At 41.5% G+C, this 23416-nt stretch overlaps 1 protein-coding gene across 3 annotated transcripts in view; it reads left to right on the forward strand.

Annotated features, from left to right (window-relative positions):
- The window catches only part of AGTPBP1 (ATP/GTP binding carboxypeptidase 1), a 191262-nt gene that overhangs the window by 65630 nt on the left and 102216 nt on the right, over nt 1-23416 (forward strand). For 2 of the 3 annotated variants that reach the window (XM_063454992.1, XM_063454991.1), the window contains exon 3: nt 21567-21697. In XM_063454992.1, coding sequence (XP_063311062.1) covers nt 21567-21697 — 131 coding nt within the window. Of the gene's footprint in view, nt 1-21566; nt 21698-22149; nt 22231-23416 lie in introns of those variants that run through there. The other variant, XM_063454993.1, reaches the window with a different exon arrangement.

A 23416-nucleotide genomic window follows, 5' to 3' on the forward strand; every position in this document is an offset into this window, starting at 1 on the left:
GCAGTGTGTGTGTATGAATGCAGTGTGTGTGTATGAATGCAGTGTGAGTGTATGAATGCAGTGTGTATGAGTGCAGCGTGTGTATGAGTGCAGCGTGTGTATGAGTGCAGCGTGTGTATGAGTGCAGCGTGTGTATGAGTGCAGCGTGTGTATGAGTGCAGCGTGTGTATGAGTGCAGCGTGTGTATGAGTGCAGCGTGTGTATGAGTGCAGCGTGTGTATGAGTGCAGCGTGTGTGTATGAATGCAGCGTGTGTGTATGAATGCAGTGTGTGTGTATGAATGCAGTGTGTGTGTATGAATGCAGTGTGTGTATGAATGCAGTGTGTGTGTATGAATGCAGTGTGTGTATGAATGCAGTGTGAGTGTATGAATGCAGCGTTTGTATGAGTGCAGCGTGTGTGTATGAATGCAGTGTGTGTGTATGAATGCAGTGTGTGTGTATGAATGCAGTGTGTGTGTGTATGAATGCAGTGTGTGTGTGTATGAATGCAGTGTGTGTATGAGTGCAGTGTGTGTGTGTGTGTGCGTGTGTTGCAGAGCCTTGGTGGGGGGTGGGCAATTTTTTTTAATTTTTTTAATTATTGTAATTTTTTTTATTATTATTTATTATTATTTTGTATTTAATTTCATTATTATTACTTTATTATTATTTCATTTCATTATTATTATTAATTTAGATTTTATTCGTCCCCCCTCCCTGCTTGATATATGGCAGGGAGGGGGGCTCTCCTTCCCTGGTGGTCCAGCATTGGCAGTTCAGTGGGGGGGAGAGGGGGGCTGGCAGAGAGTTTACTTACCTGTCCTGCAGCTCCTGTCAGCTCCCTCCTCCTCCGCGCCGTCAGTTCAGCTCTTCTGTCAGCTCACACTCTAAGTCTCGCGAGGAGGAGGAGGGAGCTGACAGGAGCTGCAGGACAGGTAAGTAAACTCTCTGCCAGCCCCCACAGCCCCTGTCTGTATTATGGCAATGCAAATTGCCATAATACAGACTATTAACTCGAGTATAAGCCGAGTTGGGGTTTTTCAGCACAAAAAATGTGCTGAAAAACTCTGCTTATACTCGAGTATATACGGTACTCACTGACAGACACACACACTGACAGTCAAACACACACACTCACTACATACGTACACTTACTGACAGACACACACACACACCGGCATCACAGAGGGCGCGCAAGGGAGGAGTGGGAAGCTGCAAGAAGAATCTCCCTCGCTACCTACACTGCCACTGCCTGCCTCTTGTCCGGCATTCATTGGCAGAGCAGGCACCTGCCATCAGGGTAAGCAGGTACCTGCTCTGCCATACCGATTAAAGGACCGCTTCTTTATGTGTGTGTGTGTGTGTATGTGTATATATATTTATATATTGTCAAGGCCACAGTCCTGGATGAAACACAGAGCATCCACAAGTACATCACAAAGATGGCTCCCAAAGGTGAACTGCTAACTGAATGCTTGAGACTTCATCAGATAGAAAATGCAGAAAAGAGGAGGTTCCTTGTCAACGCTAACCTCTCCATGGGGTATACCACTGGCAGATAGTAGACGTGGCTCACATGACAAAATCCTACCAGTGGTTGAAAAAGGCAGGACTGAAAGACAGCACTGAGGCACTAATCCTAGCTGGAGTCTACCACACCAGGCAAGACCCAAGGTGCAAACTGTGCAAAGAGGCCTCTGAGACAGTCCAGCACCTGGTAGCCAGATGCAAGTTACTGGCAGGAACAGCATGCACAGAGACACAACCAAGTTGCTGGGATTGTATACCGAAACATCTGCACAGAATATGGGTTGGACTGGCCTAAGTCCAGATGGGAGATACCACAAAGGATAGTTGAGAATGACAGTGCTAAGATCCTGTGGGACTTCAAAATACAGACAGACAAGCAAGTACTGGCCAACCAACCCAACATTGTGGTGGTAGACAAGGAACGAAAGACTGCAGTCGTGGTGGATGTGACAATACCCGGTGTCTATAACATCAGGAAGAAGGAACATGAGAAGGTGGAGAAATACCAAGGACTGAAAGAAGAACTAGAAAGGATGTGGAAAGTGAAGGCAGTAGTAGTCCCAGTTGTGATAGGAGCACTCGGTACTGTGACTCCCAAGTTGGGGGAGTGGCTTCAACAGATCCCAGGTGGGACATCTGAGATTGCTGTGCAGAAGAGTACGGTTCTAGGAACAGCTAAGATACTGCGCAGAATCCTCAAACTCCCAGGGCTCTGGTAGAGGACCCGAGAATGAGCAATAAAGATACTACCCAGGAGGGGTGAGAAAATTAATGATTTAAACATTTTTTATATAATATAATTGGACAGTAAGTAAAGTCAGTTGTTTAATTTCATGTGAAAGCAGGAAAAATGGGCAAGTTAAAATGGATAGAAAAATTATCCTCAAACTGTTACTAAGATTGTAAGAAGACTCCTCCTGTCTGAATATACATATAAGAAATAAAAGTTAAAAAAAATTATATATATATATATATATATATATATATATATATATATACATACATACATACATACATACAAATACAAAAATGGTGTAGTACTGTAAAACCAAGTGTAGCGCTGGTGGCTTAATTGTATATGTTCATGAGGTGTTGTGGTATTGTGTATGATACCTATGAATGTGTGCTGCATATGGAATTGTGTTTCTGCAATCAGTCGGGAGCTATTAATAGTTTAATTGATACACTTTTATGAAGAAGTGGGTTTTTAATTCTTTTTTGAAGGAGTGGAGACTGGGTGAGCATCTAACGGAGGAGGGAAGCGAGTTCCACAGGAATGGTGCAGCCCTCGAGAAATCTTGAAGGCAAGCATCTGAGATGGGAGTACGGACAGAAGATAGACGTAAGTCTTCAGCAGAGCGTAAGGGCCTAGACGGGACATACTTGTGTATTAGGGAGGATAGATAGGTGGGAGCTGCATTATGTAGAGATTTGAAAGCAAGAACCAGAATTTTCAATTGAGCCCTATATCTTACAGAAAGCCAATGTAGGGACTGACAGAAGGGTGAGGCGTGGGAGGTGCAGGCGGACAGAAAGATGAGCCTCGCCACTGCATTCATTATGTACTATAATGGCGCAAGTTAGGAGCACGTAAGACCACTGAGAAGCAGATTACAGCAGTCAAGGCGTGAAAGGACAGTGGAATGGATCAGCACCTTGGTCGCATCTGGCGTTAAGTAGGGTCGGATGCGCGCAATGTTTTTGAGATGGAAGCAACATGATTTGGCAATATACTGAACATGAGGTATGAAGGAGAGGTCGGAGTCAAAGAGAACACCTAGGCAGGCAGTGAGCCTGCGTGGTGGAGCTGTTGGTAGCACCATTAACTTGTAGGGAGACAGACACAGGAGTAGCAACACTTGTGGGAGGAAAGACCAGAATTTCAGTTTTGGGCAAGTTGAGTTTAACCCCTTAATGACACATGACATGTGTGGCATGTCATGATTCCCTTTTATTCCAGAAGTTTGGTCCTTAAGGGGTTAAGGAAGTAGGTAGCCATCCAGTTAGAAATAGCAGAGAGGCAGTCAGAGACACTAGTCAAGAGGGATGGGGAGAGATCAGGAGAGGACAGGTAGATTTGCGTATCATCCGCATATAAATGATATTGGAAGCTAACGAGTTTACCAAGGGCGGCAGTATAGATAGAGAACAGTAGGGGACCAAAGAATGAACCTTGGGGGACACTAACAGAGAGGAGATTGGTAGAAGAAGCAGAGCCAGTGAAAGAAACACTGAAAGAGTGCTGGGAGAGGTAGGAGGAGCACCAGGAGAGAGCAATATCTTTTAAACCGATATTGCAGAGGATGAGAAGAAGCTGTTCATGATCAACAGTGTCAAAAGCCGCAGACAGGTCAAGGAGAATTAGAATAAAGTAGTGACCACGAGATTTTGCAGCGGTTAGATAATTGGATACTTTGGTCAGTGCCATTTCCACAGAGTGCTTAGCGTGTAAACCAGACTGAAGCGGGTCTAGCAGAGAGTTGGACTCGAGGAAGTCTGTCAATCTCGCATACACAACTCTTTCAAGGATCTTGGATGCAAAAGACAGTAGCGAGATAGGACTGTAGTTGAATGGGGAGTTAGGGTCAAAGTTGGGCTTCTTTAGGATTGGGGTTATAGTTGAATGTTTGAAGGACAATGGAAATATGCCAGAGGAGAGAGAGAGATTGCGATTTTTAGTGAGAGGTAGAGAAAGAGAAGAAGACAAAGTATGATGAGATGCGAGGGAATTGGATCTAGGGAGCGGGTGGTAGGGCGGGAGGACTGGAGCAGAGCAGAAACCTCTTCCGCTGTAGCTGGTGTGAATGAACATAGAACAGCAGAGGGAGTGAGGTTAAGTGAAGGTTTGTAAGGAGAAGAAGAAAGATGAGAGATCTCTTCCCTGATTGTAGAGATCTTTTCAGTGAAGTGAGTTGCAAAGTCTGAGGCGGTCAAGTTAGTAGGTGGAGGAGGAACAATAGGGCGAAGAAGAGTTAAATGTATGAAATAGTCATTTTGGTTTGCAGGAGAGTGTGGTTATGAGGGTATTGAAGTAATTTACTTTTGCAGAGGAAAGAGCCAAGCTGTATGAGCGCAGCATACATTTATAGTGGAGAAATTCAGATGCACAATGAGACTTTCTCCAACAGCATTCAGCAGTTCTGGAGCATTTTTGGAGATATCAAGTCATCTTGGTGTGCCAAGGTTGTTGTTGGGGGGGATGCTTGCTGCGTTTAAATGTAGGAGGTGCCATGATGTCTAGTTGTGAGGGGTGAGGGTGGAATTGTAAAGAAGGTTGCAGAGCAAGGTGAGACAGGTGAGGTTTGAGATAGGTAAAAGGAGAGTTTGGAGATTAGTGGAGAAATGCTCTAGGTCAAGATATTGGAGGTTTCTGTGAGATTGATGTTCAGATGGTGGTGTCAATTGGGTCTTAGGTATGCTGATGTCAAGTCAGCAGATGGTGGTCAGATAGAGGAAAAGGAATATTGGAGAGATTAGAGGCGGTACAGAGATTGGTGAAGGCGAGATCAAGAGTGTTTCCTGCTGTATTTGTTGCTAAATTGGACCATTGTGTAAGGCCAAAGGAGGAGGTTACAAAGAGCAGATGAGAGGCATCAGTGCAATTGGGGTTGTTGATTGGGATATTAAAATCCCCAATATAAGGGGATATAAGGGAAGGAGTGCTAGATGAAAGGAAGTGGGAAAGCCAGGAAGAAAAGGATAGGGCAGGGGGAGTTATGATTGGTTAAAAGGAACATTGAGGGGAAAGAAGGATGCCTACACCACCTCCTTTACAGTTGAGTCTGGGAGTGTGAGAGAATTGTAGCCCACCAAAACATAAAGAGGCAGGAGTAGCGCTATCAGAGGGGGACAACCAGGTATCTGTAAGTGCAAGTAGTGTGAGTGAGATTGAGATGAAAAAGTTGTGTATGGCTGTTGACTTTAAATCACTGCAGATGGAGCGGGCATTCCAAAGTGCACACTGAATATTGGTAAGTGAGGGTAAAGGGCAGGGTTTCTGGTCTAGTGTGTGTAAAGAAGGTGAAGGGCCCTGGATTGGGGGAGACATCACCAGCTGCTAGAAGCAGGAGGAGAGAAAGTGACAGGAGGTGTGAATGGGTTTTGTTTGCATCGGGTATAGGATGAGATTGATTGTGGGTAGGAGTGAGAGAGTAGAAAAATGAGTGCAAGACATGAGATGAGAAGGAACACATGTTTCTTTACATCCCCTCTTCTTGAGCTATACAGCTGTATTCCCTATCAACCCCACTGCTGAAGAGATGAGGGTCTTTTTTTTTTTTTTTTTTTTTCATTTGTTACATGCCAGTGTATCTGTAACATGCTTGTGATTGCTATGTTTGGGATATATTTGTATTACAATAAAACAGTATGTCTCTCCTTTTGTTAGCATTACAAATTATCGTGGATCTGTTTTATTGCTAGTGTGAGAATACTCATTGGAAACATAAGTGGAGTGCCAGGCACTTGTTTGTAATGGGCTTGATGTTGAGATCATGAACAGCATTGTCAGTGTTTATAGCTAAGGTGTCAGTCTTTAGTTTCATAACAAAGATCTTACAAGCAGTGTCAGCTGCACCCATATAAACTGTTTAATATGTTTGACAATCCAGTATTACAATCAACACACTGCAGTTTTTAACACTGTGTAACGTTATCACAAACTACTCATGGAAAGTCTGACCGTCTCAAAAGACCTTATTCAGGCATACTTTTTCCCCAAATTTTTTGGCTTATGTAATTATCTATATATGGCAGTGTTTTTTTTTTTTTTTGCTCAGCCAACTACATTTTCCGAACGATAATTTATATAAAAATAGCTTAAATAATATTTTTGTTGGTAAAGGATTTATTGTTAAGAGATTCAGATTAGGTTTGATTATGTTTTCCAGAGTTTATCTTGATGCAAAGTTCTAGTTTTAGTGTGTTGTAATAATGCAGAATACTACAGAAGGAAAGAAAACCAGGCACAAACTGGATACAATCCCAGGCAGATTTATACAGTGTACCGTGTTCCTGCTCCTGAGAGCCTTTATCACACTAACACCCAATACAAGCAGTGCGGTATATATAATAAAACAAGCTATTACATAAAAAAGGTAACTAGTACCAATAGGACAAGGATGGAGTGCTACAAAGTGAAGAAGTATTAATATAGTAGATGTGTTTCCCGGAAGAAGATTGTACTAGGTATTTTTGCAGGGACTGGAAACCAGGGGAAATAAATATTGGGTTGAGGAAGGGCCATCCATAAGGACAGGGAAGCTCCATAGAAGTCCTGTAGATTATATTGGGATGCAGTAATAAGACTGGAGGTAGTGACTACACATTTAGATTGTATCTTGTGTTAGCAGGAAGCAAATATAATCTAGATTTTGAAGATGCAAACCGCACAATTTAGAAATTGACTTGATGTCAGGAGTTCTCACCATGGAAGAAAACCCGTGGGTTAGCTTTTATAGCACCATTCAGCTTAAGTGAAAGTAATTAATGGAGGACTTAAAGGACCACTATAGTGCCAGGAAAACATACCGTATATACTCGAGTATAAGCTGAGTTTTTCAACACATTTTTTGTGCTGAAAAACCCCAACTCGTCTTATACTCGAGTCAGTGTCTGTATTATGGCAATTTACATTGCCATAATACAGACTGGGGGCTGGCAGCGAGCGCTTACCTCTCCTGCAGCTCCTGTCAGCTCCCTTCTCCTCCGCGCCGGTCCTTTCAGCACCTCGGTCAGCTCCCAGTGTAAGTCTCGCGAGAGCCGCAGGGTCATAGTGCGGCTCTCGCGAGACTTAGCCTGTGAGCTGACAGAAGAGCTGCACGGACCGGCGCGGAGGAGAAGGGAGCTGACAGGAGCTGCAGGAGAGGTAAGTGCTTCCTGCCAGCCCCCCTCTTCCCCCCACTGAACTGCCAATGTCACTGAACCACCAGGGAAGGAGAGCCCCCCTCCCTGCCATGTATCAAGCAGGGAGGGGGGACAATTTTTTTTTTAAATAATAAAAAAATAATATTAAAAATAAAATAATAATAATGAAAAAAAAATATAACAAAACTAAAAATAAAATAATAATAATAAAAAAATACATTAAAAATTCCCACCGCCCACCAAGGTTCTGCATCACACACACACACACACACACTGCACTCATACACACACTGCACTCATACACACACTGCACTCATAAACACACTGCATTCACACACATACACACTGCACTCACACATACACACTGCACTCACACACATACACACTGCATTCACACACACTGCATTCATACACACACACACTGCATTCATACACACACACACTGCATTCATACACACACACACTGCATTCATACACACACACACTGCACTCATACACACACACACTGCACTCATACACACACACTGCATTCAAACACACACTGCACTCATACACACACACACTGCACTCATACACACACACACTGCACTCATACACACACACACTGCACTCATACAAAATAAAATAATAATAATGAAAAAAAATATAACAAAACTAAAAATAAAATAATAATAATAAAAAAATACATTAAAAATTCCCACCGCCCACCAAGGTTCTGCATCACACACACACACACTGCACTCATACACACACTGCACTCATACACACACTGCACTCATACACACACTGCACTCATAAACACACTGCATTCACACACATACACACTGCACTCACACATACACACTGCACTCACACACATACACACTGCACTCACACACATACACACTGCACTCACACACATACACACTGCATTCACACACACTGCATTCATACACACACACACTGCATTCATACACACACACACTGCACTCATACACACACACACTGCACTCATACACACACACACTGCACTCATACACACACTGCACTCATACACACACACACTGCACTCATACACACACACACACTGCACTCATACACACACACACTGCACTCATACACACACACACTGCACTCATACATACACTGCACTCATACACACACACACACACACACACTGCACTCATACACACACACACACTGCACTCATACACACACACACTGCACTCATACACACACACACTGCACTCATACACACACACACTGCACTCATACATACACACACACTGCACTCATACATACACACACACTGCACTCATACATACACACACACTGCACTCATACATACACACACACTGCACTCATTATATACACACACTGCACTCATTATATACACACACTGCATTCATTATATACACACACTGCACTCATACACACACTGCACTCATACACACACTGCACTCATACACACACTGCACTCACACACACACACACTGCACTCACACACACACACACTGCACTCACACACACACACTGCATTCATACACACACTGCATTCATACACACACACACACACACACACACACACACACTGCACTCATACACACACACACACTGCACTCATACACACACACACTGCACTCATACACACACACTGCACTCATTATATACACACACTGTAAATAAATATTCAATTAATATAATTTTTTTAGGATCTAATTTTATTTAGAAATTTACCAGTAGCTGCTGCATTTCCCACCCTAGTCTTATACTCGAGTCAATACGTTTTCCCAGTTTTTTGGGGTAAAATTAGGGGCCTCGGTTTATATTCGGGTCGGCTTATACTCGAGTATATACGGTACTCGTTTTCCTGGCACTATAGTGCCCTGAGGGTGCCCCCACCCTCAGGGACCCCCTCCCGCCGGGCTGGATGGAGAGTAAAGGGTTAAAACGTACCTTTATTCCAGCGCCGGGCGGGGAGCTCTCCTACTCCTCCTCTCCGCCTCTGATTCTCCCTTTCGGCTAAATGCGCATCTGCGGCAAGAGCTGCGCGCGCATTCAGCCGGTCGCATAGGAAAGCATTTGCAATGTTTTCCTATGGACGCTTGCGTGCTCTCACTGTGATTTTCACAGTGAGAATCACGCAAGCGCCTCTAGCGGCTGTCAGTGAGACAGCCACTAGAGGATTTGGAGGCTGGATTAACCCTATTATAAACATAGCAGTTTCTCTGAAACTGCTATGTTTATAAAAAAAAAGGGGTTAATCCTAGAGGGACCTGGCACCTAGACCACTTCATTAAGCTGAAGTAGTCTGGGTGCCTAGAGTGGTCCTTTAAGTCTATTTTGAAAAATACAAGTACAGGAAGTGGGCAGTCTTCCATTTGTGACTTATCACTGTTAAAGGCACATTATACATTTAATTGGAAAGAAGGGGTTGGGGGTGTTTATTTATTTGCTCACATACTACCTGAATAGAATGAGGTGCACACTGACATCATGAAATAATTCTTCTCCTAGAGAATCCTAATGCTGATTGGTCAGCAGCCAGCCTCAGAAAAGGAAGCTTGTTTATATTTTCAGTGTACCTTAATGCAGTGCCTGCAGCCATGCTGTTTCATGCAGAGAAGGAAACTGCAAAAGTAATTTTAAAATAATTATTTTTATAACGTGTAATGTTTAATGCTTATGCACACTATGCATTAAAAAGTGTCCAGTTTAAACTCATAGATGCCTATATACTTGACAGTGTCCATTATTGCGCCTCTCTGTGTTAGTAAATATGATCTGAAACAAATAATCAGGATGCAAACTGTTTGCCCCTTTTTTCATCTGTGCATCTTGTATGCTTCCTCAATTGCTGAGCCATGCATATTTTTGTTTCTTTGCTTCTTGTCCTTCCCTTTGTCCTGCTATAACGAAAGTTTCTACTTCCTCTAATATATTATCTGTAGCTTATGCCATAGGCATATGGACAAGGTGGGAGACCCCTATGCAGAGGGTGTGAACACTCCAATCACATTAACTGCTACAGCGTGCTGTAGTGGTTTTGGTGCCAGGAGTTCCCAGAGGGTCCCTCAAGGATTTTCACTGAAATTCCAACCCAGTAAAAAGATATATATTGAGACAAAGTAAGCACTCATTTATTTCTGTAGATTTCCTACGCCTAACACTGGACGCAGCCTAGAAGTATCGATTTCCAACCGTTCACCAGTGACTGCTGCAGGGAATTGTCTGTCTATGAAGGAACCTGCAATCTTGCGGGGTCCTCCATAGACCTGAATGATGTATGCAAGAGTACAACAGTGACGTTGACCGGCCGGAAAAAGAAGGCGGTGCCCACTAGAGACAGATTCAAGTATGTTAAACCCACCTTTATCTGCCCCTCCCCCAACCATTGGACCCCTTGCGGCGGGGTCACGGTCAGGGGTCTTTGCAACTTATGCAAAGACCCCAGAAAGTGACAGTACCGCTTTAAGAGGAGACCTATCCTGGTCTTCAATTGGTGCTATAAAAAAAAGTATATTTTACTCTTAAGAGTACCCAGATATAATGGATATCAAATAGCTAGTAACAATAAAAGAGAAGGTTGCCATCTAAGATGATGATAAGAAAATTCTGTAACTTTTTTTGCTGCAGATGGTGTAACACAACTTTATATATGTTTTAACAAACTAGTCTGGCCTCATATGGCTATTTTATATTCAAGAAAGAGCATCTTTCTGGGAAATGTTTGACTACAAAAAGTCATTTTCCATGGGCTGAATAAAAGTGAATGTCATAAAGGCTCTCTCTCTCACTCTCATTTTCCCCATGTGAAATCACCTTTGATATTTAATGGATACAGTCATTTTACAACCTTTTTGGGTTGTAAATGTCCTTTTATTCTTGTAGAGAAACACAACATATTTAAATGTAACTTAAGCTTGATAGGTAATTACTGCCGTAATACCACTAAAGACAGATGGAAGTGTCAGACTTTAATTAGAGTTTCAACAGCATTCCATAAACTGTGTCATAGCAAGTGAGGATTCCTCTTCTAATAAATACTTGGCACTAAAATTAAGCTTGGCACAAGTCTCCTGGGAGACATGTAGCTACTGTTAACCACAGGGCTGACTGTCTCTGCCAAGACTGCATTACAAGTAACTTCATGGAGAGCTCTGTTGTAGTTTTTTTTTTTTGTTTCTCCTATTTTCTTCTTATATTGTCTGTTATTTGTAACAAAGCATGATTTAATGTCACATTGGAAAGATCCTCTCCCCCCCTCCCCCCCCCCATGTTGTAACTTTGTAAAGTTAAATTTACCATCTTAAATAGATGATCATTTGGTCTTCTTTTACGAAGTATTGTATTTATTAAAACTGTGTCCTTTTATTTCACTTTATAATTATGTTTCTTTACTGGCTGGAGAAGATGAAGTTGATACCTCTTGAATTTTTCCCTATCCTGTAGATGTTCAGAATTTAAAAAAATAATAGAACAAAAAACAAACTACATAACCCAACATCTTTTTAGATGCTGAACATTCTATGCTCCATTATTATGTTTCTATGGAGCTTGATCATTGGTTAGGAAAGGCTACCCATTAACAATTTCTAAATGCTGGCATTTTACCTGATCCTTCTACAAACAATTACAAATCTTTTTATCCATGCTAAGACATCACTAATTTGAAAATTTCTCCAACAAATTAATGTTAACAGGCTCTCTTGATTGCATTTGTAATGTAATATGCCTAAACTCCTCTTCATTGCCCATGCATTCACATAGAGATATAGGACACACTCCATCAAGGTCAGTTAATAAACTGTGAATTCCTAGGAATTCTTCTGGGAAATGCAATTTTTAGTCCACTTTTTTGAACTGCACAAATTCTCCAAGTAAGCTATTCTCCCAGCACAACTATTCTCAATTCTCTGATGAATAATCCACAATTCACTGTTCTCAGAATTACTACGGAGCCCTAAATCCCCAAGGAGGATTTAAAATAATTAAATAAATAAATCATGCGTACAATCTATTGTCGTGCTCACAATTTTAGTAAATGGTCCCCACTGTATAAGTATATTGTGCACAAGACTTAATAGAACGTGCATTGTACTTAAAATACAATTGTGTGTGCAATATACCAGAGCTGCATAGAAAAGCAGCTTGCATCATGAATGTGCCATCTGTAGCTACATTATCCAGTAAGCCCCAGTATTTTGTGAGCATGGTTTAGCAGAATGTTTCCACTATATAAGTATTTTGTGCAAATGCATCATGTCTGTCATAATGTTACCCATCATGGTTTACATACTTGCCGGTAAAACTCATAGGGTGATTTACTAAAACGAGAATTCAAGGTGACTTTAAAATTTAAGGTCAGAACTGTGTGTGGGAGTTCACATTAATACAAACATTTTGGACTGAGGTGAAAACATTCCTCACGACCGGAAACATGCCCACAATACCATTGATCCCAGAGTTCTTGCTCTTGGGACCTATCCTGGGCCAACCCCTAACTAATAAACGATTCCTCATAATAGCAGCAAGGCCATTCTGCAGGTCTGGAACCAGCCGAACGCTCCCACGCTACAATTATTTTTATCTAAACTCCAAATTTATTTTCAAAATGGATTGGTTGGCGACACTAGCCAACAAAGAAATCCTTGCCAGGAAATTTATCCTGACCTGGAGATCGTATATCCTTACTTTGGATGACTCCTTTTAAAGCCAAAGTGAGGAATGCCCTGGAATACACAACGTGGTTCTCGGCAGAACTGGTGGCCGGTCGAGACCCTTTACAAATAACATCTAGTTAAACAACACAGGTAGCAAAAGACAAAAGCATACAGAGTTAAACTGGGGGGGTTTGGGGGATGGGGATGACTGAACCGGCACACAGTTAAGTTATTTTGGTTCTTATTTTTTTTTTGTTAACTTTGTTAAGATACATGTGCAATCCACTACATCCCAAAGTTGAAACGGCTGACACACAAAGTAATTACTTCACCATATTGATGACCACTCAATCTAACTAATTCACGCACCACTAACCAACACCCCTAACCAGGCATAATTACTTATTATACGGTCTGATGTGACACATAGTTGCAGACAGTGATAGGGTAACGGTGCATACCTCAACTGAACATTATCTAACCAAGGGAACTCTATGTAACTGTTGCCTCCGCTTAGATGTATTGGGTTTTTTTTATTTACATTTTTTTTTTTTTTTTACCTATGCAAACAGAAAAGGGAAAAAGATAGCGGAGGTACAGTTTAGCATACCTAATGTTTAGCGTGTAAGTCCACCGAAAGTCCTATTGCCAACAACTTATTTTGGTATTTAAGTGGCACAAGTACTAAGTCATGAATCTCATGCCTATCTCCTCACAGGTAACATGGTATTCCCACCATACAATTAGGTTGCACTTCCTACTCAACTGCTACCTCCAAGTTAGTCAGGACTTCTTCACTTGCATCTTAATATATTTTAACAAATTTTGTTACTAACACGCAAAAATGTGCTGATGTTCTAAATGCCATGGTGTATTATCTGTTTATACTACGCTTGATGTCACGGCTGTGGTGTACTTAGCATAACTGTACTGAATTCAAAAATAGTGCAGTTTCTCTAAAGGTCATGACCATATTTGATACTGTTTGTCCTTGCTGTGCTAGTTACTGCTGAGCTACACAAGCTCTCTTTGTCATCATTTGCACAACCAAAATAGAAAATATAGAAGAGAAAAGGGGAAAAAAAGAGTCCTGTGCCACCCCTCTAGACATAGCTCTTAATACAAAGTAACGCCCAACAATATAGACTTTGTCTATACCACTAATTATGTGGGATAATGACCAAGTGACCAGACATATAAAATTAATTCATCAAGCCATTGAAGTCTTGCTTTATTCCACGTCTCAGGTTAAACCCACATTGATGTTGTAACATAGCTAAGTTGGGTCTGTTCACAGTCTATGGACTGCACCTCAATACCAAGTGCCCAACCCATTTCCCAACACAAGGAAATGTAACTCACCCTTAAGATGGCACCGTACCTAGTCATGATATTTCTAATGTACTCCTTCTAAATACAATGTCTGGCACTTTAAATTCTCTGTTCAAGTGAAATGGAGGTATCCATCTAGTTATTATTTTTCCCTGGACACCTCTATCCTCTTCAAATAACTGAGGTTGGAGGCAGCGGTTGCCTACTTTTTGCCAATGATGGAACAATTTTTTTTGTTAAGATCCTGCTTAACTTTGATACAACTATCCTGTCTGGAAATTACCCAAAGCTATGTTATCCTTGACAAACCTTTGTTTTGTTTTACTTATGTTGTATTGTTAAATGCAAAATAGTGGATGTGAATTCTTCATGTACAATCTTGACTCCACATCTGTCCTGAAACGATGCCTGATTTATGTGTTGTATTTAACATTCACAACAAAAAAGTGTTTAAAAAAAAAAAAAAAAGACTGAGAATTGGCTGAGAGGCTTGAGCCATTTTATGGCTCCTGAATATTTCACTGCACAACAAACACATCCTGGGAATTTACAGCAAAGGAGAATGCTTACATACAGGGCTGTTGGCTAGGGTGAGAATTTAAAGTGATTTCAAAGTGAATTTCAAATTTAAGGCCAAAGTCACTGAACTGGATTAATAGCCGACTTAGGGAATGTTTGTAGTTTGTCTATTTTTTTTACCTTGAATTGACTTTGAATTATAATTTGAGTAAATAACCCTGATCATTACATAGCTGTTCTCCTTCAGGAAGATTTTGTATTATTTGTCTGTTTATTGCATTTTTAATGCATAACATTGTAACACATTATCTCTACAATTCAAAAAAAGTGAAGGAGTTCCGAACTAACAATGGAGTAATTAAAACACAATGTCATTAAAATGAGTTTTATAAAAAAAAGTTATAATTATATGCATTGCCCTGCTGTCAGTTTCTCTGACTGCATAAAATACACACTAAACCTGTGTGTGATTAAAGTTCAATTTACAGAGCAGGAGATAAAAACCTCTAAAGCACGTTATCATCTGATTGAAAATGAAACCATTTTTCTTTTATGCCGACCGCCTCAGTCAATACCTGGGGAAGGGTGGCTAGGGCTGTATAATATGAAACAAAAGTGATTTAACTCCTAAATGGAAGAGAATCGAGCAATGAGACTTCAGAGGCATGATCTAGACTCTAAAACTGCTTAATTAAGATAAAGTTGTTTTTGTGATGTGTTGCAATAATGCTGAATTTATTGACTTTATATTAAATTATAAAATAATGTAAAGCCCTAATATTGGAATTAATGTTTGTAACACTCTAAAATATTCAGTGCATATTGAGAGCAGATTGAGCCCAGGGTCAACCCAATGTTGCATACATAATCTCTTTAAAATAATTATTTAATTTACTCCATATTTACACACGCACACACGTGGGTTGGAACATTGTGATTTGTTGAAGAATGGAATGCAATGCATTGTTGAAAGATTCAGAGTCTCATGTCTGCAACTGGTGCAGACTAGATTAGATCAAACCATTCCAGCTACAAGTTGACAAGGTCAGAGATATGATTAAATTATTTAACAATTTTTATTTAACTGGGTCTGGCCTCCAGCCTATTCAGCACAATAAGTTAGGACAACACTGAGGTAAATTTGTCAAACATGCTGGATTGTTACCTTGCTTTTTATGTGTTATATATATTTTTGTTTTACAATTGTACAAATTCTGAATCCAACTATAACCTGGAATTTGAGCTAAAGGTTTGTTCATCCATAATTTACCTCGTTCATATTATTTTTTAAATTTGACAATTTTTATAAAAGAAATTTTGTGGTCCAGAAAGGAAAAAGGAAATGTTAGAGGGGAGTACATTGACATCTGCAATATCCTGGTATTGATTCAGCACAGGGCCGGACTGGGAAAAAAAATTAGGCCCGGGCATTTTTCAATCAGAGGGGCCCCCTAAGAAGGGGGCGGGGCCAGTGGGTGTGTGTTTTGTTATCACTAATGACAAGCACGCCCCCTCTCAGAGTGAGCATGTTGGTTCAATGCGCGGAGGCCCGCTGAAGAGCTCTGGCATTAGAAAAAGGCCCTGTATTTGTTCTTCTGCGCAGCGCAAGCAAATTTAATAACATGCTTGCGCTGTGTTTGCTTTTAAATTGTCTCTGGTGTCTCCACGAGTGGGATACCAGAGGACAAAAGGGCCAGGAAAGTGTATGGTGCATGTGTTTGTAGCCTGTGTTGTGTGTGCGCGTGTGTGTGTGTGTGTGTGTGTGTATGTATGTATGTATATATATATATATATATGGACGTATTGTATGTGTGAGGTGCGCAGTGTGTGTGTGGGTGTTTTTATCTGCCATCACATTCTAGGTTTCTAATTTTCTTTTTAGGGATCGACCGATATTGATTTTTTAGAGCCGATACCGATACCGATAATCTGTGAACTTTCACGCCGATAGCCGATAACTTGCCGATATTCTGTGCATTTACCATTTTGAAAAAATAAACCATTTCTAACGGTAAATGCACAAAATATACATGCCACATGTAGTGGATGAAGTGTATTTAGACAGGGGAGCTGTGTGTGTAGTGGATGCAGTGTGTATTTGTGTAGTGTGTATAGTGAATGCAGTGTGTTTGTGTAGTGTGTTTATATAGTGAATGCAGAGTGTGTGTTTGTGAAGTGTGTATAGTGAATGCAGAGTGTGTGTTTGTGTAGTGTGTATAGTGAATGCAGTGTGTGTGTAGTGTGGGTAAAGTGAATGCAGTGTGTGTGTTTGTGTAGTGTGTATGTAATGCAGTGTGTGTTTGTGTAGTGTGTATGTATGTAATGTAGTGTGTGTGTGTATGTATGTGATGTAGTGTGTGTGTGTGTGTATGTATGTGATGTAGTGTGTGTGTTTGTGTAGTGTGTATGTATGTAATGCAGTGTGTGTGTGTGTTTGTGTAGTGTGGATGTATGTAATGCAGTGTGTGTGTGTGTTTGTGTAGTGTGGATGTATGTAATGCAGTGTGTGTGTGTAGTGTGGATGTATGTAATGCAGTGTTTGTGTATTGTGTATGTATGTAATGCAGTTTGTGTGTGTGTTTGTGTAGTGTGTATGTATGTAATGCAGTGTGTGTGTTTGTGTAGTGCGTATGTAATGCAGTGTTTGTGTATTGTGTGTGTATGTAATGCAGTGTGTAGTGTGTATGTATGTAATGCAGGGTGTGTAGTGTGTGTTTGTGTAGTGTGTGTATGTATGTAATGCAGTGTGTAGTGTGTGTATGTATGTAATGCAGTGTGTAGTGTGTGTATGTATGTAATGCAGTGTGTAGTGTGTGTGTGTGTATGTATGTAATGCATGTATGTAATGCAGTGTGTGTTTGTATGTAATGCAGTGTGTGTAGTGTGTGTTTGTATGTAATGCAGTGTGTGTAGTGTGTGTTTGTATGTAATGCAGTGTGTGTAGTGTGTTTGTATGTAATGCAGTGTGTGTAGTGTGTTTGTTTGTGTAGTGATGTAATTTGTGTAAAATGGGGGGGGGGTTATGTTAATATTTTTTTTATTTTATATTTAAATTGTTTTTTTTTTGTTTCTTTTAGTCCCCCCTCCCTGCTTCTTACCAGGGAGGGGGGATATAGTATTCCCTGGTGGTCCGGTGGCTTGTTAAGTCCTGGGGGGTCGGCAGCTAGAGTTCACTCTTGCGAGATCAGACCTCGCGAAAGGACCCGGCGGAGCTGCTGGCTAGAGCTCCCCGTGTCCTCTCCTGCCTCCCTCACTCCCTAGCCGGCGGCCACATCTCAGTGCCTCTGGGCCGGTGAGGGAGATCTTTGATCTGCCCACCGGCCCATGAAGGTACACAGCAGGGCCGGCACTCGGATAGCGCTGGCCCTGCAGGGGCTGGCAGGGGAGATCCTGTGATCTTCCATCTCCGCCTATGGCCATCGCGGCCCACCGTGCATTTGCCCGGTATGCCCGATGGCCAGTCCGGACCTGATTCAGCATATAATTTATTTATTGTTATTCTCCTCTTTTTGTGCACATGACAAGGCAAAGCAATACATGTTGGTATCTCAAGGAGCGGAGCAGTGGCAAGCTTCGACCACGCATAGAAATCGACAAGCTCCTTGAGCACAATGCATCCAGGAGTAATGCATCTACGCAGAAAAGCATATGCTTTACATCTTGCAAAAAGAAACAAACATGTATGCCAGTTCAAAAATGTCATATTTAGAAGAGAAATGTGAAGGGGACACGATAAGGGGTGACTGTGTACCTCAGTGGGCTCCTGTTCTCCCTGAGTTAATAACCACTCGTTGTTGGGGAATTTCAGGTATGGGCACATTATAAAATTGTAAAAAGCGACAAAATAAATTTAAGGTGTACTCCATGGGTTAGTCATGCTTGTCAGGATCAGCGATTGGCAGCAAGAGAACGACTTGTATGAGTTATGCGATCTCACAGGAGGGCTAGTGTTGTCAAAGAGATATGGGCTTACTTTAAAAGTATAAAGCAGAGTTTCCAGCTTTCATCTGAAAATACAAATTCGGGAACATGCTTAAAGGACCACTATGGTGCCAGAAAAACAAACTCATTTTCCTGACACTATAGGGTCTTTAGGTCCCCCCCACCGTCAGGGTCCCACTCCCGCTGGGCTGAAGGGGTTAAACATTTACCTTTCTCCAGCGTCTGGCCCCCTCGGCGCTGGGGAACTCTCCTCCCTCTGCCGACGTGGGCGCCGAATGCACATGTGCCGAATGTACATGCCGCTCGCGCATTCAAACAGTCCATAGGACAGCATTACACAATGCTTTCCTATGGACGTCCAGCGTCTTCTCACTGTGATTTTCACAGTGAAAAGTGCGGAAGCGTCTCTAGTGGCTGTCAGTGAGACAGCCACTAGAGGCTGGATTAACCCAAGTGTAAACATAGCAGTGTCTCTGAAACTGCTAAGTTTACAGCTGCAGGGTTAGTCCTAGATGGACCTGGCACACATACCACTTAATTGAGCTGAAGTAGTCTGGGTGCCTAAAGTGGTCCTTTAATGATCCTCTTGTGATTATGGATTCACAAGATAGTGTTCTGTTTGCTGTGCACAGAGATTCTATTGTTGGAGATGGATTACTTCCAGGAATCATTTTGATATATCTGCAGACAAGTAGCTTTCATCACAGATGTCAAGCCCAACTAAGTAGCTATTACATTTTGTAACCCAAACAGGCCATGGCCATAAACTGACTAACCAAACATACACTTTTACTCATACTGCCATAATGTACCCTTTATTCGGCATCACAAACAAAATCCTCTCAAAACATGGCATTGATTTTGAGCAGCATTAAAAATAACTGTTTAGAATTGGGGATTTGAGATATTTATATCTTATCTTCACTTAAAGGACCACTATAGGCACCCAGACCACTTCAGCTCAATGAAATTGTCTTGGTGCCAGGTCCATCTAGGATTAACCCTGCCTGCTGTAAACATAGCAGTTTCAAAGAAACTGCTATGTTTACTTTAGGGTTAATCTAGCCTCTAGTGGCTGTCTCATTGACAGCTGCTAGAGGCGCTTCCGCGCTTCTCACTGTGATTTTCACTGTGAGAAGACGTCCGCGTCCATCGGAAAGCATTGAGAATGCTTTCCTATGGACTGGCTGAATGCGCGCGCGTCAAAGGAGGAGGAGAGTCCCCAGTGCCGAGGGAGCCCAGCGCTGGAGAAATGTAAGTGTTTAACCCCCTTCCTCTCCATTCAGCCCGGCTGGAGTGGGACCCTGAGGGTGGGGACACCCTCAGGGCACTATAGTGCCAGGAAAACGAGTTTGTTTTCCTGGCACTATAGTGGTCCTTTAACCCCTTAAGGACCAAACTTCTGGAATAAAAGGGAATCTTGACATGTCACACACGTCATGTGTCCTTAAGGGGTTAAATAACCAGGAGCATATTACGTTTATATATTTACCTGTGACTAGCTGTTGTGCCATACCTAAAACAAGGGTCAGCAACCTATGGCACTCAAGGTGCCTTTTAATGGCACTCAAGGCTGCCAGAACCAAACATGCTCTGGTCTATCAGGAGTCCCAGTGGGACTTTGGATATCAGCTAGTGCAACCCGAGAAGTGATTGCAGGTGGTGAGGGACAACCCTCATGTGATCTCAGATCACTTTTTCCACGTACTTGTGAATGAGAATCTGCACTGGAGTATAGCAGACTGCAGCAAATATACTCCAGTGTACCTGGCCAGCCTGTTTCACATTGGACCCAAGGGAAGCCAGCTACTCTGCTAGATGTACACAGAGCTGCTAAAGAAGCCTCCCCTTCATACAAGTAATACAAACAACCCACACACAAACACAATGGCACTGACTATCCACATACACGCACAAATCTCACAAGCAACCTCTCGCATGCAATACCACAAGCAGCCCCACAGGAACACACACCATTAAACATACAATGTGACAACATCCATGTACACAATTACACAAGCCGCTCACATTCATAGATGCCATACACAATGCCACAAACTTCTCATGAACATATACAATATAACCACACACATACTGAGAAATACGAAGTTACAAAGCCGCTGCAGCACCCATAAATAACACAAGCACAGTACAACAGTACACAACCAACTAAAATAAAAAAAAGAAACTGAAAAACTGTTCATCCACCAAACTGATAATTGTGGATACATGCCCAGGGGATTGCAAATGTGAGTACAAAAGAGCCAAACTGGGAGCCTTCTCCACCTTGCATATTCCAAAATGGGCCGAAAATGTTTAATATTCTTCTCACTCTGAGTAATGATTGATTTCATTAATAAACTTCTCTTTGTTCTTTGAAGAGACCATAGTTACAGGTACAAAATGCGTTGCCCCACAAAATGACTTAATACAAACAGCTGATGCTTTGCAAAACAATGAGACCTTGCATATAATTTGTAATCAATCTAGATAAAATAACTAAATCTGTTTCCTGCCACCATATTGGAACATTTGATTATGTATTCGTGAAGAAGTGCCATCTTGTGTTTCTTGGACATATTGCACAAGATGACTTCTTTAAACCTATTCTATGGGTATAACATATACCACAAAATCTACACATGTAGTATACTTGGTATATATAATCATAATCTTATCTATGTTTGGATCATTGTATCATTAACCTTCTTTTTTCTGAGCAACTTTATTTTTATTCTGCATTGTTATTTTGCAGCCTTCCAAACAATTCCCGTATTGCAAGCCTACTGTCACAGCTAGAAAAGATCAACACAGAATCTCCAACTGGGGATCCTGACACCCCAAGATACATCACGTCAAAGATACTTCATTTGGCTCAAACACAAGGTAAGTGATCACATGCTACTTGCTAGGGTCCCTTTTTAAAACCCTATGGGATGATCTTAAGATTTACTGGAGACTAGTGATTGATCTGTTGTAGAAACAAATTCTTCTTTTGGAAATTCCATATTTAGCACTGATTGAATGTGTATGCCCAACCAATGACCAACGAAATTACTTTGCTTCAGGAAATTGGCCTAAATCCAGAGTAAACTCCTGATGTTGAGAAATCTGTCAATCAGCGTAAAGCACCAATTAAGGCCAAAATTCACCCTTCAGCAGAACGGTAAAATGCCTTTCACTGATTGCCGTAACTTGCAGTAAACATCACATGTTATGGAAAATAACTATAAATAATTTAACTTGGGAAAGACAGCCATGTGCCTTTCTTGGTAGGTGTGGCTTGGACGTTGGCATTTGTTAGCACATATCAGTGTGTCAAAACAGTCTTGCTGCAAACTTTACTGTACAGTGTTTCACTGGGCTGTTCGCAATGAGTTCTTTTAAATACGATATATGTTTTCCATGTAATCTAGGAGGTAAGTGCTACTACAGCATGCACATTCTGACCTCAACATTAAGAATGTGGTGACAATCTGCATTTCATGTATTGGTACTTAGTTTAACATGGGGGGGAGGGAGGGATTCTATCTACCCTTGCTGCGACAAGTTCTAGATAGTAACATAGCAATAAATATTGCACTTGCTTCTTTTGCTTTAACGCTTTATTGTGCATAAAACAAAAATAATATTTTGACTTTTCTAAAATATCAATGCTATACAAGGATCTAAATTAAATGTATACTATTTGTAACATTTTACATGTTAATTTCATACTATACTGAAGTGAGAGCTACCGTCTTTTATTTTAAGGGACGTTCCAGACTGGAGTTGCCACAGATTTGCTTTGAATCTAGGAGCCAGCTATAAAAATTAGGAGCCAGTTTTTTTTTTTAACTAACAGTGCTTTATTTTCAACAAGTAAAATAAGTCTTAAAGGGACACTATAGTCACTAGAGCCACTACAGCTTAATATAGTGATTCTGGTGTCTATAGCCGATGCATGTAGGCTTTTCAGTGTAAACACTGCCTAGTAACCCCTCTAGTGGCAGTCGCTCAGATGTCCCCCTAAAGGTGCTTTCTATTTCAGTACTGCACTCTGTGTGGAGGCACTGAATATTTCCCATAGTGATGCATTTTTCAATGCATATCTAGGAGGATATGCTGATTGGTGCAGCGTCTTGAGCATGTGCAGTAACCTCTTAATGCTTTTACAATGGGAAAACATTGGATTGACTTGGATAATCAATATCTATTGATTATGGAGGCGGGGCCAGCCACGGTGAGACCAATATGATGTGGGGAAAAAAGGTAAGTAAAAACCTTTCACAGGCTGTTGGAGGGGGACCGGTCACCTAAAGAGACACAAACGCTCACTGACAGTCACACACACATTTTGTCACACACTCACAAATTATTTGTTTTAATTCAATTTAAGTCAATACAGCCTCCCTACCTTTGGGAGAGCTGGAGTGGATCCTTTTACTGGGGTTCCAGTGTGACTGCTGAAAACTTCAAGCTCTTCTTGCTCTACTCCCTCGGACACCATTTAGTGATGCTGGCGTTGGAGTGACAACATAGCCTAGCTCCCGGCATCACTGCAGGGCACATGAGGGAGCAGAGCAAAAAGAGATGAAAATTACTGCTTCTTCGCCGCCTGTTTAT

Source organism: Pelobates fuscus, chromosome 5, assembly GCF_036172605.1.
Source record: "Pelobates fuscus isolate aPelFus1 chromosome 5, aPelFus1.pri, whole genome shotgun sequence".
Classification (NCBI taxonomy): domain Eukaryota; kingdom Metazoa; phylum Chordata; class Amphibia; order Anura; family Pelobatidae; genus Pelobates; species Pelobates fuscus.